General features: G+C 32.1%; 2 protein-coding genes across 3 annotated transcripts; one reads left to right on the forward strand and one right to left on the reverse strand.

Annotated features, from left to right (window-relative positions):
- Positions 1-2,643: 2,643 nt before the first annotated feature.
- Positions 2,644-10,355, reverse strand: LOC132723625 (spermatogenesis-associated protein 17-like). Of its 2 annotated transcripts, XM_060708388.1 has the most exons (11): positions 10,242-10,355; positions 9,191-9,280; positions 8,763-8,844; positions 8,454-8,504; positions 8,149-8,252; positions 6,635-6,790; positions 6,098-6,254; positions 5,668-5,816; positions 5,034-5,163; positions 3,348-3,374; positions 2,644-2,778 (listed from the first exon to the last, which is right to left on the reverse strand). In XM_060708388.1, the coding sequence occupies exons 1-11, from the start codon at positions 10,307-10,309 to the stop codon at positions 2,704-2,706; spliced, it is 1,089 nt and encodes a 362-aa protein (XP_060564371.1). In that variant the 5' UTR covers positions 10,310-10,355; the 3' UTR covers positions 2,644-2,703. The 2 variants fall into 2 exon arrangements, with proteins under 2 accessions (XP_060564371.1, XP_060564372.1); XM_060708389.1 differs by lacking the exon at positions 3,348-3,374.
- Positions 10,356-10,475: 120 nt separating this feature from the next.
- LOC132723627 (uncharacterized protein C2orf73 homolog) lies at positions 10,476-13,782 on the forward strand. The gene is made up of 3 exons (XM_060708390.1): positions 10,476-10,648; positions 11,956-12,410; positions 13,544-13,782. The coding sequence occupies exons 1-3, from the start codon at positions 10,593-10,595 to the stop codon at positions 13,765-13,767; spliced, it is 735 nt and encodes a 244-aa protein (XP_060564373.1). The 5' UTR covers positions 10,476-10,592; the 3' UTR covers positions 13,768-13,782.
- The last annotated feature ends 1,075 nt before the right edge of the window (positions 13,783-14,857 follow it).

A 14,857-nucleotide genomic window follows, 5' to 3' on the forward strand; every position in this document is an offset into this window, starting at 1 on the left:
AATCAATTTATTTCACGCATGGTTGTAACAATCATAATAACCCTAGTCTATTTATTACAAGCATGGCTGCAAGAGTGGGATAGTCCAAGTCTAATTATTGTGAAAATGACTGCAAGCATGAAAAAGTTCTAGTCTAATTATTCAAGCATCAAATAGCCCTAGTCTTTTATTGCAAGCACCAGATAGTCCAAATCTATTTATTGCGAGCATGGCTGCAAATGTCTGATAGTCCAGTATGATATCAAATAACTAAATTCTGCTGAATGTGCATAGTGGTCTTGTATAGCTTACAATTTACAACTTTCCATCAGTAATTTTTAGAAGGTTTTAAGATTGAACAGCCAACAGTATAATTTACTTTCACTTATGAAACAAATGTCCACATTGGCTAGTCTTTATAGTGGTCTGATTGCTACTGAAAAGATTTAAAGTGATGAAATTTATCAACAAGGCATAAAAACAGAATTTCAAACATATAGAATATATTTATACCCCTGCACAACATTTTTTGGGGGGTATTCTGGAATCAGCTTGTCCGTCCGACCGTTTGTTGGTTTTTCCTTGTCCATCCAATAACTTACGATTCCTATGACCCCTTCTGATTTTGAGGTCACTGGGTCAAAGGTCAAGGTCACAGGGACCTTGACGAAAATAAGCTTGTCTGCCCAATGACTCCTTTGACCCAGTCTTCATATTTAGCATGGAGGTTTGTCTAGTCTGGATTACCTGCCCTTTTCTCTCCGTTCAATAGTACTAAATTTTATAGTACGACGGGAACCAGACTAGGAGGTTTGTCATGATTAGTAGATCTTATTGATTTTGGGTCACTGGGTCAAAGGTCAATGTCAGAGGGGCCTTGATTAACAAAAAGCTTGTCCATCCAAAAACTTAAGAATCCTTTGACCCAAAGTCTTCATATTTTGCATGGAGGTAAGTCATGATTAGCAGATGACCTCTATTGATTTTGAGGTCACTGGGTTAAAGGTCACGGGAGCCTCAAGTTCAAAAAGCTTGTCTGCTCAATTGCTTAAGAATGCTTTGGTCAACCGTTTTCATATTTGGCATTGAGGTTGGTAACGACTGGTAGATGGTATTGATTTTGAAGTCACTGGCTCAAAGGTCAGAATGGCCTTAACTGAAATAGCTTAAGAATCCTGTGACCCACAGTCTTTATATTTGGCATGGAGATTAGTCATGACCATTAGATGACCCCTATGGATTTTGAGGTCACTGGGTCAAAGGTCAACATCACGGGGGCTTTGACTTAAAAAGGTTTGTCCGCCCAATATCTTAAGAACCCTATGACCCACAGTCTTCATATTTGACATGGAGGTTAATCATGACCATTAGGTGACCCATATTGATTTTGGTCACTGGGTCAAAGGTCACAGGGGCCTTAGTTCAAAAAGCTTGTCCGCTCAATTGCTCACAAGTGCTTTGGTCAACAGTCTTCATATTTGGTATTGAGGTTGGTTATGACTAGTAGATGACCCCTATTGAATTTTAGGTGAATGTGTCAAAGGTCAAAGTTACAGGGTCTTTTACTACTATAAGCTTGTCTGCTCAAATGCTTGAGAATGCCGGTCCAAAGTGTTATTTATTTTGACATTTTCACATTTGAAGCATATAATTATGTTCTCATATTTCATCATTAAACACCCCAGGCAAAGCTACATGAATAGGGGGTATTCAAGTCATGCTTTTAGAGGTCAGGTCAAAGTTAAATGTTACTTTGATCTTTGCCACAAAAAGACATGTAGAATACATAACTTAGCAATGCACTGGCTTACTCCCCTTAGATTTGATAATTTGATGTATCTTGCAATAAATATGCAAATTATCTAGCAAAGACTACATAACAGTCTTTCATGTTATAGCAGAGCTTGATTTTATGGGGGTTACACCATCGGAATAAAAATCAAAACCTTTTCTTTTTCATGTTATTTTATTATCAAAAACAAAAAATATGGACGGATAATGAGAAAGTACATGATTATAGATGAAAATGATACAAAGATCATATGATATTCAACATGAAATCCTTAACATTTGTAACTACAATTTTATGTATTTTCCTCCCATCATTGTAAACATTTCAGCATATGTAAGCAATGAGTCAATTATTCACAAGATTTAACTTTGACCGAAAGTTATCATTATTTTCCACTATTTCAATATAAACAACATATTATAAAAAAACTGATAACAAAAATTATATGTAAACTTATAAGAGCAAAGAAATATCACAGATACTAACATTTACAATATATACACCTTATAACCATGATTTATTATATAGAGACAGGGAAAATATATGAAGAAGCCACTTGGTTCAACAAGAATACTTAAATATGTCAACAAGGTGATGTATAGTCAATATAATTTTTTGTAATAATCCATTAATTACATGTATGTCTTTTTTGTGTAAAAAAATCTAAAATTGTATATGTACATGTATATACATTTAAAGCTTCTTTCTGCTATTGTCAAGAGATACATATCTCGGACATTTCCTTTTGATTTGATAAAAGTTTAATTTTATGTGAATAAAATCACATTAAACAACAGTTTGTGTTTCAACTAAATATGAACTCCTTAATAATAATCAAATGAATGGAAGGTTAGTTGATGCTATTTTTATTATATTGCCATTGATTATCACCACAAAATAAAACCATTATATAATCCGAATGAAGAAGGAAATCAGACTTGTCCCTGGGAGTAAGTATCGTTGAGTTTCTCAAACACTGGGATAGGAGGCACTACGGTCTTGAAGGGCTGAAATAGAGAACACAAATAGATAAATACATGTAAAGACATTCTCCCATTTAAAATAACATGCATATAACACTGTGGATAGGTACACTTCTAATAATATTTATCATTAAAACAAAAACAGATTTTCTAAAGTCATATGGTATGTATTAAAAAATAAATACTTGTAAATATTGAACATTAACAAAATATGACAGATTCAACAGAGAAAAGACAAGTTATGTAAGAGACAAAGCTGTAACATGACCAGTGAGTAATGCCACTGGTGTGAACATATCAGCAGTTCTCTAATGTTAAAAAGCAGTCAAGACTCACACATAAGTACATGTACATTAGCAGTTGTTCAGTTTACTTTTTGTGTTAAAATTCATGGTTATTTATGGTAATTTCTCCACAAAAGTAACAAAATCTGAAAATTTTTGGAGCAAAACAAAACAGAAAACTTGTATTGAACATGCTGTAACATGCAATACATGATCAGGAAGCATTTGATCAACACAGCTATTAGTCATTATGATTCTGATTTCTGGTACAATGAATGATAGAGATGTAAAAGCAATTAAACACTGTACCATATAGTAAGTTTCAAAGGGTGTCACCTGTAAATATCATTTAAAATATAAACTATACATACAATATAATTATGCACTTTAAAAATCATGTAAATGTGCATGTATAAATGGCCTAATATATGTGTCATTATTGGCATGATCATGATGAAATGTTCAATAAATACAGTACAAAGACATGGGATATAATTTACATGGCAAATATACCCAAAATTATGTACAATGTTACTGTAAGTCATATTTATGTGACATTTCTTTTTAAGCTATCAGGCTGTGATCACCAGTCAGGGTAGGTATATGCTGTTTACAAATGATTACCACTGGCATCATCATTTTGCATTATTTGCATTTCACACTATCACATATATTGGGTACATGTGTTTATTATATTTTTGTCTGTGATGTAGAATATCATATCATGTCTCTCTACAGAACTTACTGATAACTCCAGCTTGATACATGTGTAATTAGAACATTTGTTTAGACTATATAGTCTCAAAAGTTATATCACTTGTAAATTGAATAAGCAAATATATAAAGTGGCAGATACTAAATTATGGAAAAAATTTCATGTATAAATATAATGGAACTATTAATAAATCTTAAGGACTACAATGTGCCAATAAATAGACGACAACAACATTTATAAAGTGAATATGATCAATTGTGACCTTAATTTTTAGTGTCATAAATCTTAACAGAACACACAACATTCACATGCCTTACATGTAATTTGACAATTAACAATACATACAAGACTTCATGTAATTCAACAAACATAAAGATAGTTAAAGTCTGAATAAATTCATGATTAATAATGCTGTTTTGTTCCAGTAAGGTTTAATGAATAAACGTTTTTCAGGTTAGATAATATTGTTTATATTCTGTTTTCATCATAAATACAAATGTATAAATAGATAGATCAAATTCTTACAGTTTAAACAGACACTTATGACCACTGTAGAGCCTGACTAATCTGTACATCTGTATACAGACTTTACTATTATCACATTTTGACATTAAAATCCTGTTACATAAAAGAACTCCATTTTGTAGAAGTTTAAGTGCAATACACAATTTCCCAGAGTGAGAGACTAAAAGTGGAGTTAAAATAATGTTAACTGATTCCCAGTGATAAGCAAGTAAATCACAGGTTCTTTATTTGAAGCTTTCTTCCCCAATCATTGATTCATCCAAAACAATATATAAACATTAAATTCCTACATGCTGTACAATAGTAATATTGTAAATTATTATGTTTTTAAATGATTGAAAATATATTAAATGACAACATATTTCTAACCGAGATATCCCGGAGTAGCTCTACGGAGATCTGTCTTGCACTCTGCATAGGGTGTAAAAATAATCTTTGTTGTTAAATAATGGGCTTGTAATACTAACAGTAAAACAAGTATAACTTCTGATCAACATGCATCTTATGATGTAACCTCTTTTAATAATGATTTTGTACATTACTATGTCAATATGTAAACTTTCTAAATGGATTTGTAATTTTTATCTTTTTTTCAATAAAGGGTAAAAAATGAAGTTTAAGTTTCCAACAAAACTAACATAGCACCTTTAGCTTAAACTAATCACAAAACCTTCTATCATATTCATAAGCTAGGATTTACTTGACTCCCCTACTTCAGTCTATTACTTTTCATTATGAAACAAAAAAGCACTTACCAGATGTGTAATATGTTTGTCAATAAATTCTTCTCTGAAATATTTTGTTCCATAGGGAGGATGGCCAAAGTTGGATTTTGTATGTAAGAGTGGATCATACTGGTAGCTTCGTCTCGTGAAAGGTAAGAAACTAAAAAATAAAATACTCATCTAAATTGATGATCTTTAAATGATAAATATATCATCTACAATGTAAACATGATTTTCAAAATGACTCATTTCTTTCTTTGAAAAAAATTTATCATTATCACAGGAAATAAAGAGATTTATTAAAACAGTTGAAATTTTTTTACGTTTTACGCTAACACAAGAAAATGATATGTAACTTCCTTAAAATTTTTTTACTTTTTCTTTTTCCACCAAACCCCCAAATTTGAAAAAAATTTTAATTTTGGTTGAATTTTTTTTCAAATTTTTTTTTTTTTTTTTTTTTTTTTTTTTTTTTTTTTTTTTTTTTTTTTTTTTTTTTTTTTTTTTTTTTTTTTTTTCCAAAACATAGTGACTTTAAAAACCAAAAAAAACTATTGAAGCGTATGTTTTACAATTACAACTTGAAATATCGGCACCATATTATATTAACAGAAATTCACAATGTCAAATAGTACTTAAATGTTTGGTTAATATTGAAGCTTACGTATCATCATTGAGTCTTGTAACCCATTCCTCTGCTTTCATTTTCTCCCTTGCATCCTCAAGGGCTGTAAATGACGTGGCTACACGCAGACTCGGCTGGAAGCCTTTATACCTTTGCTTCTGAACATCCTCTGGCTCACGGAATGGACCCTTTATGTGTAATATACACAAACACAATCATTAACATGTCATCATAGTTTAATGGTGTCTTTACTATCTATAAAGTACTAATGTGCTAACTAAATAACTTCTACTTCTGACAGAAATTTTGGAACAAGGCTAGCTCAATATTATAGTGAGCAACCAATAAATATAAATATAATGATCACATTTTGGACATATGTTAGCTTCTTTGTTGAAATTTGGCAAAAGCTACAGCTTTCGTGTCCTTGAAAGACATAAAAATTTACGCTTGACATTATCATACATACTTGAGGTTTGCCATGAAGAGGTGGAAGCTGTTGTGGTTTGGGAAGCTCGTGCCCATAACTCTTCCATGCTGGGTCATATGGATTGTCTGTACTTGGCTTTTTCTTGTGTATCAGAGGTTTCACACTGGCAAGGGCATACTCCATCTCACTAGGGTACCTTAAATACAGTAAATGAGTGTAAATAATGGATTTTAATATAATATGGAACAATAAAGAAGTTATTTTTAAATCATAAAATATTTCAAGTTTCATGGGCAGATGAATTAGTTATACTTAATGACAATGATATTTGAAGTGTGATATGTCAATGACTAATGTATAAATTTTAGATAAACATTCAAAAGAATTTATAAATTTATTTCCAAGTCTTCTAACTACTACTTTTAAATGTAAACATTCAGAAGGTCAACCAGATTTACATGTCAGAAAACTTACTGCCTTTACAATTCTAAATAAGCGAATGTGTACTAGTTTTTCAGAAATAAATTATAATCATAATGTTCACACATGGAAAGAGGATATTTTTTAACAACATACGGTTGATATGGTGAGTTAAAGACTCCCGGTATAACATGTGTACTGATGAGATAGTGATATTTTCTCGCCAGTCTCTCCTGAGTCAACTTCTCTTTAGCTTCATTTTGTCGTCTTCTGTTCTGTTCTTGTTGTTCAGAATACTCCTCCAGTTCATTCCTGTAGCAAACAGCAAATTGTTCAAACATTAATACATGTACCTGCTTATTACACCAGTGAAAGTCAATTATGATTCAAGGTATTCAGGCCTCATGAAAAATTTCATTAGTAACACAATTACTAACAGCTATTTTAATTTTAATAATTATGTGAAGAAGAAGAAAAAAATGCAAACTCAAAAATCAAAACAAATAAAAACAAAAAAGAATTAACTAGAAATGTGTCCATAGGACACGGATGCCCCCACACGCCACTGTTCTGTCAATCTCATGACTCTAGGTCAAATATTTTTTGGACTACATGTGCCACAAGTTGAAAACTAAAAATCAACAAAGGGCCATAATTCTGTTAAATTTGGTCGCAGCGAAAATTCCTTCCTTTACTACCATCTACACATTAAGGTTGTTAATCCCTGGAAGTTTAAGCAAAATCTGCCATCAAGTTTAAGAGGAGTTGCGTTCACAAAATTTCTACATAGTATATAATGAAAAAATCAACAAAGGGCCAATAATTCTGTTAAATTTGGTTGCAGCAAAAATTCCTTCCTTTACTACCATCTACACCTTAACGTTGTTCATCCCTGTAAGTTTAAGCAAAATCTGCCATCCGGTTTTAAGAGGAGTTGCGTCACAAAATTTCTACATAGTATATAGTGAAAAAATCAACAAAGGGCCATAATTTCTGTTAAATTTGGTCACAGCAAAAATTCCTTCCTTTACTACCATCTACACATTAAGGTTGTTCATCCCTGTAAGTTTAAGCAAAATCTGCCATCCGGTTTAAGAGGAGTTGCGTTCACAAAATTTCTACATAGTATCTAGTGAAAAAATCAACAAAGGGCCATAATTCTGTAAAATTTGGTCGCAGCGAAAATTCCTTCCTTTACTACCATCTACACATTAAGGTTGTTCATCCCTGTAAGTTTAAGCAAAATCTGCCATCCGGTTTAAGAGGAGTTGCGTTCACAAGATTTCGAGACGTACGGACTGACGGATTGACGGACGGACAAGTGCAACGCTATATGCTCCCACATTGTGGGGGCATAAAAATGCTTCAGTAAAATACTTCCTGAAAAGATATTGAAATTGGTATTCATCACCAAAAGTATCACTAATTTTGATACACAAAACAGAAAATATCCCTTCAGTTTTATTGACAGAAAACAGCAGAATAATCAATGGTAAAGTGATGAAAATTTACAATTTCTGTCTGAAATGGAATGTTTTGTGACCATTATAATTTTGCTTAACGGTAATATAGACAGAAATAGTTCAAACCTCTATTAAATTCACATCACCCTGTATTTATGACAAATATTTCTCTAAATAGAAGTCTATATCTAGAATGATATATGTTACCTAATGATGTCATTCTTGATGACAAGAGCCTCCAGATATCTCTTCCTACTGTAGTAGTTGAACACATACTTCCTCACATAATATCCTCGCCACATTTTCTGTACCTTTAAACATACATCAAACATTTATTTGAATTAATTATAAAATAAATTCAAGACATCAATTTATTTTTTAAGAATTGCATCATATTTTTTTTTGTGTGTGTTTTTTTATTTATTTTTTTTGTTTGTTTGGTTTTGGGATTTTTTTTATAAAATTCACTGATTTCTATCAGAAATCTATACATATCATTTATAAAAATTTACCTTTGTAGCTTGAGAATTGAAGTAGTTCAACTTCATGACCAGTACACAGTTCTGAAATACAAGTAATTCAAATTCCAACACTTTTCAAAATAAAATATTATGTTATTAAAATGTGCATGTATTTATATAAAAATATTTTTAAATATAATCTATTGTTAAATCTGCAGATGTTGCATGGCAATTTCTTTTTGTTTCTAGTTTAAAGTATGTCAAGTCTTTGTTCTTACAGCCTCACAACTCTAATATCTCTAGTCATGTTTAAAATGAGTATCACCGAATAACTTTATTTATATGCCAAAAATATATTACCTTTACATACAACCTGAAGAAATTTCTGCCCATGAAACCCCTCCATTTTCTCTGTATCTCAGTAGCACAGTTGTTGATGTGTCTGTAATTAATTGATTTAAATGTACATGTAAATATTTATTACCTTTCAAAGTCTTGAATAGTTTAACCCATTAATAATGGTTCTCCTTTCTATCTCCCGTACTGTAAAGTTAAAATTAAACATATGATGTATGTTGGCTGTTCCTCTTTTTTCATGAACATTTCATTAAGCTATAAATAATGTCAATTATTATTATTTTGATAGTATCATGAATCATAACTATTCTTTATATATACAGAGAACTTAGTGACCTGCAATGATCATTTTTTGAAAAGTTTCATTGTTATAAATGATTGATAATCTTAGAATATCAGAGTTTAAACTATAGATGAAATTTGAAACATACTTCATATAAACTCTGACTCTAGCTCCTCTGAACCATGCTTGTACTCTCACAGCTGCTGAAAACTCCTGTAATCTCTCTATCTCTGCTTTACTGAAATATCCCATTTAATAAGTCATGAAATTAAATGAGCTGTGTCACTACAAAAGCAACATAGTGGGTTTGCGACCAGCATGGGTCCAGACCAGCCTGCGCATCCGCGCAGTCTGATCAGGATCCATGCTGTTCGCTTACCAACCCTATTTCAAGTAGAGAAACTGATAGCAAACAGCATGGATCCTGATCAGACAGTGCGGATGCGCAGGCTGGTCTGGATCCATGCTGGTCGCAAACGCATTACGTTGGTTTTGTCATGGTGTGGCTCAAATGCAAACCAATGGACAAAAAAGCTGATAATCTACAAATATATATCAACAATAAATTAAAAAAGGAAAGGAAAATGATAGTTGACCATCATAAATATTTTTTTCATAAAGAGTTTTTTCTCCTACTTTGAGAGTTGTGCAAGTACCAAACAAATTGGAAAATTAAATGCATACATAATACACCCGGTATTCATGGGGAATTTGTTTTATCCAAGAAGAACTAAGAACTAAGAATTTTACATAATATACACTTTAAAACCATGTTTTATTAAGAATATGACACTTTTAAACTAAACGATATGAGTTTTAAAAAAACTGAGTACATATATATCATGTTTCTATGAAACATTGAAAGTACAAAATGAACTAGCTTTATAATTGCTCATGTGGTGATTCTTTAGAGGTTAATACTTGGTTGCTGCTCGCCATTTTGCGATAATGGTCCGAAGATGTGCATAATGGCTTAAGGGTCGCAGTTGAAACTTTATATTTTGGCCTGTCATACTTGTACTTTACTCAAAACTTTAAAGCACGACAATTTTGGAACGAAATTTTTTGAGTACGAACGCATATGTTCTGATAAATTCATGAAAGTTCCTGTATGAAACAAACAAACAATTATTATACTTTCATCATATAAATCACATCTGAAGCTACGTTAAACAGAAGGAATAGTTAATTTAACTCACTTCTTTCTCTCGTACGATGTTTCGACTATGGCATCAGTTTCGTTCAGCAACCTAACCATAGCCGCCATCTTGTTGCTGTGTTGTCATGAGTGACGTAACGGAATTTCTTTTCTTACGTTTCTTAAAGTTTATTTTTTTTAAAAACAAAAATATTTTTCTTTCATTTAATATAAAAATCAAAGTTTGATTCAGAGCTTTTAACTCAAATATAAGTTTTACCAAAAAATAATTTAATTAATCCCTAGCAACCAGTGACAACAACATGGCGGACTACACACCTGTTTTTGGATGAATTTTAGAAATATTTTTTTACGTTAATTTTATGGGATATATCAAGGTTAATCACTCATAATGGCGATATATATGCCACCTCTTTGTCGGAAAAAGAGAGTTCTCGAAAGATATAAGTATGACATTTTATATTTAACTTTAATAACTTTATTTTTTATACGAAATAAGGTGTATTTAAATTAAAATGTTTGTTACCTCCAATCTAATTATTGACCCTCTTAAGTGGCCTATACTTTATCCTTTTAAGTTGTGCCATATGTGTGATTGTTGTGAATCTTAACCAGTAAATGCACTTGATAGTTTAGATTGAAGAAGCAAATTTAAAGAATTATCTCCAACTTGATTTGAATCCACAACCTCTGGATTAAGAGTCTGATGCTCTACTCTTAGACCTTCATCTTCATTAAAAAAAAACATCTGTCAAAGTTAACTCATGTAAAAAATTGAGGACAAATTTCAATATAGTGGGGGAGTCTGTCTTGAATGCAGATCAGAACTGTTCACTAATTAGGAGAGATAGTGTGTAAGCGGCCGTATAGCTCAGTTGATAAGGCCGTGGTACAGTATTCCGAGGGTCCCTGGAGTCCATGTCAGGCTGCACATTTTTCTCACCTGTGATATCACTAAATTGAGTTATGATTTATATAATTTAGTGTGTTAATATAGTAATTGGACCCCATTCAAATAAGCTTTTAGCTAATTTATGGGCAGTCCTAGGGTAATATTTAACAATACTAATTATTTTAGATAATTATATTTTTGTTGCCTTTTTGTGTGTTTTATATGTATGATGATATATACGTGAAATTATAGTGTGTAAATATATATTTCCCAAAATAAATGATAATAAAGAAATAATATATCCCAAACGTACAGTGGTTTTATTGCTCAATAACATTACTGTTTGGAGTTTGGATGCAAGGAATTAGATCACAAGGCGTAGCCCGAGTGATGTAATGATGTGCATCCGAACGACAAACAGTGATGTTATCAAGAGATAAAATCACCATTTTGGATATATTAGTTTGATTCTAACGATGATATCAACAAATAAATGCTGCCGTACCTATTAAAATTGCGCCTGATTTGTTTCCATACTTATTTCCAGCGTATCAGATTTTTAAGTGGTTACACTACATGTTTTTTGATTATGTCACATATCTAAATAAAGAACGTCAACAGTTATTTTATTGCATAATTACGCACAATTTCTGTTTTTCTATATTCAATAGTGAAAATCACAATTTACTTAGGACATTTACTGAAATGGGTAATTTTTACCTGAAATTGTGTACTGAGGGAAACTGATTGTTTTTAAAGGCTGAAGTTTTACATTATACTAAAACCAAGTGACATGTTGTGATGATTATGTACATAGTTTGGTGGTAAAAATATTTATTTAATAATGCTATTCTTATTTCAGTCCTGATACATTCAGAGTAATCAGTAAACATGCAGAAGATGAACACTTAAAGAATGATTTTGTAGAATCTAACAGACCATCAGAATGGAGAAAAGTCTGGCTTGAGAATCAGGGACTAGCCTTACCTGATATTTACAATAGGAAAACTGAGGTCCTTCCACAGGTTGCACCAGATTATAGACTAAACAGACCTCATCCAGGCTCCTGTGGCTTTTTGAGGCATAATGTACGTCTGCTAAATGAGCCAATATGCAGTGTATACACAGAATTCACTAAAGAAGAGCAGGATCAATGGTGGCCCTCTCGTGTCTCAAACGAACCTCTTCAAGTTCCACCAAGAACAGATGACACCATATATAGAGCTGATTTTCAAGATAGGGAAAAGCCAACTGGTTCAGCATTTGGCTCATTAAGACACACTTCTAATCCAAACACAGAGCCTGCTCTTGGAACAGGTAACTGATCTTATGTTGTAAAATGTATTGGGAGTAGGAGAAATTTAGAAGTTGTGTAACAATATCTTGTCAGTTATTGATAGATCTCTTCTTAACCTTTTACCTGGAATTACATTATCTTGTATATCACAGTATTATCTGCTGTTAACACCCGCCGGGTGCAATAAAAACCAGTCTTAACATTTAAGACAGGAGTTGTTTTAAATTACATCATTCCAATGCGCCTTTTCAAAATGAATTGCAGTCTTAGGATGACGTCATTGTGCCGTTATGAATAAAGTTCATACGCTTCTATAAGAAAAGTGCTAAATGAAAATATTAGTTTTCGTATTTTTTGGGAAATATTTTTAATTGGTAACATGCAAGAAAAAGAATCAACCACAGACTGTTGTCACAGACAGGAATATCTAGCTCTAGGGTAACTGTAAGTGGAAACTCGGCAGAGCCTTGTTAGCCCCATAAACAGTTACCATTGAGCTAGATATTTCCTGTCAGTAGCGGAGCGGCAGTCGGTTTACAATCCTTATTAATGATAAAACCTCAAATATTGACATGTATTCCTTTGTTAACAAATATATTGTGATAAAATTCTTACAGTAATCCAATAATCTGATAATTTGAAGTAGAGACAGATTAAGAGTCATTTTAGAGTCTATGCATTATGGTCAGATTCAAGGAAAATATTAAGTTTACAGCTGCTGTGCAAATCATTGCCTTTTGTTAAAACAAAATGGCTAAGGACTGTAAAACTTCATTTAAAAATAAGATTAGATAGAGGATAATTGTTTGTCTTGCATGTAAGATCGAAATATAAGAGGCGTAAATATAAAAGCTGGTGTTCAACAGTGAAATATTTTTCATCTTACATGCACAATTTGTTTTTCTATTTCTATTCTATGGCTTTTTTAACTGAGTTTAAGAAGTCATTTGTTACGGGTTCAGTTTGCCATGTTGGGTCACTGCCAACTTTCTTACATTGACATCCATCACATTATGAATGTCAACGGTACTCAATCTTTGAAATAATTTAGTGCAGATTATATAATGTAAATGTATGATTATAATGAATCATTTATATAATATGTTTTACTCAATCAATTATACAAAATGTTATGAATTACTTTTACTTTCAGTACCGGTTAACTTTCTAAGACCCAAGAGTGGAAAACAAAGGTTTTTTAAAGAAAAGATATCTTATGAACATCAGTACAACAGTCGTCACAATACAAACTATCCTATCAGAGGAAAGGTAATCCGCATTCCTAGCAATAACTTTTACTTTTATAAAATTAATTTGTGTTGCCAAATTGGCATAGGATCTATGACTATTGTTTTCACTACAATCTATTATCTATAATCATCCTATTTATTCTTCATGGCTAATTCTTTGTCACAATGATATTATTTGATGACAAAATTGATGTCAAACTTTTTCAATAAGTGCATAAGTAACTACGATGCGAAGCATTTTCATAAAATTCTTTCAATGTCACATTGAAAACCTACATTGGTAAAACAGTAAAATAAAGTAAAAAAAATTTTTAATCCCTTTAAATTTCTTCCCAGCGCCGGGTCTTTTTTCTGGGGTCCGATGTCAAAAGAAAAACAAACAGTTTTTTCAACCCCCTAAGGTAATAAACTCCTGAAAGGGGGAACGTCAAGAAATCATGGGGGCAAACAACCTTTCAATGAAGCAGCCAATTTCTAGAAAGGGAAAAAACATTGTAATGCCCCCATTTCCCTTTTAAGCACAGTCATATCCCTAAAACCCCCAAAATCATGGAAAACTACTAAATGGTAATCTTTAACTTCAGGGTCTAAAACCCCAACAAAATTCTCCTTCTAGAAAAGGTTCTGGGCAACCTTCTAAAATAAAATTGCCCTCAGAAAAAGCACCTGCATTGAACCAGAATGCTGAAAATACAGAAAATGGGACTAAAGTGGAACCATGTATAGGTGAATCAACAAAGGAATAATAACAAGATAATTTAAATTTAAAGAAAAAAAACAAAATAGGATATATCATGAAACTGACTTTTGTTTGAATTATTTTTTATTAGGTGCTTCTGATGCATTCAACCGGTTTTATTGATAAACATCTTTACTACAAAAGTAATATGTAGTTTCTATCTTTCAGAGACTTTCTGTTTTGTTATAACACTATGATTTCATAGATTTTTTTTTTCAATTTTGACTTAAATTTGTTTCCATTTTTAGCTCACCTGTCACAAAGTGACAGGGTGAGCTTTTGTGATCGCTTTTCGTCCGGCGTCCGTCCGTCGTCCGTCCGTCCGGCCGTCCGTCCGTCCGTCCGTAAACTTTTACTTTAAATGACATCTCCTCATAAACCACTAAGCCAATTTCATCCAAACTTCACAGGAATGTTCCTTTGGTGGTCACCTTTAAAATTGTTCAAAGAATTTAATTCCCATGCAGAACTCTGGTTG

Source organism: Ruditapes philippinarum, unplaced genomic scaffold (genome assembly GCF_026571515.1).
Source record: "Ruditapes philippinarum isolate M1 unplaced genomic scaffold, ASM2657151v2 ctg1207_1_1_1_1, whole genome shotgun sequence".
In the NCBI taxonomy this organism is placed as follows: Eukaryota; Metazoa; Mollusca; class Bivalvia; order Venerida; family Veneridae; genus Ruditapes; species Ruditapes philippinarum.

Bases quoted from the DNA above. Each gene is read 5' to 3' on its own strand.
- LOC132723625 (XM_060708388.1), bottom strand. From the start codon at position 10,309: ATGGCGGCTATGGTTAGGTTGCTGAACGAAACTGATGCCATAGTCGAA. The intron at 8,253-8,453 runs GTAAATTTTTAT...GTATGTTTAAAG, and splicing joins TCAATTCTCAAGCTACAAAG to GTACAGAAAATGTGGCGAGG. The intron at 5,164-5,667 runs GTAAGCTTCAAT...TTTATTTTTTAG, and splicing joins ACAAGACTCAATGATGATAC to TTTCTTACCTTTCACGAGAC.
- LOC132723627 (XM_060708390.1), top strand. From the start codon at position 10,593: ATGGCGATATATATGCCACCTCTTTGTCGGAAAAAGAGAGTTCTCGAA. The intron at 10,649-11,955 runs GTATGACATTTT...TTCTTATTTCAG, and splicing joins AGAGTTCTCGAAAGATATAA to TCCTGATACATTCAGAGTAA. The intron at 12,411-13,543 runs GTAACTGATCTT...TTTTACTTTCAG, and splicing joins AGAGCCTGCTCTTGGAACAG to TACCGGTTAACTTTCTAAGA.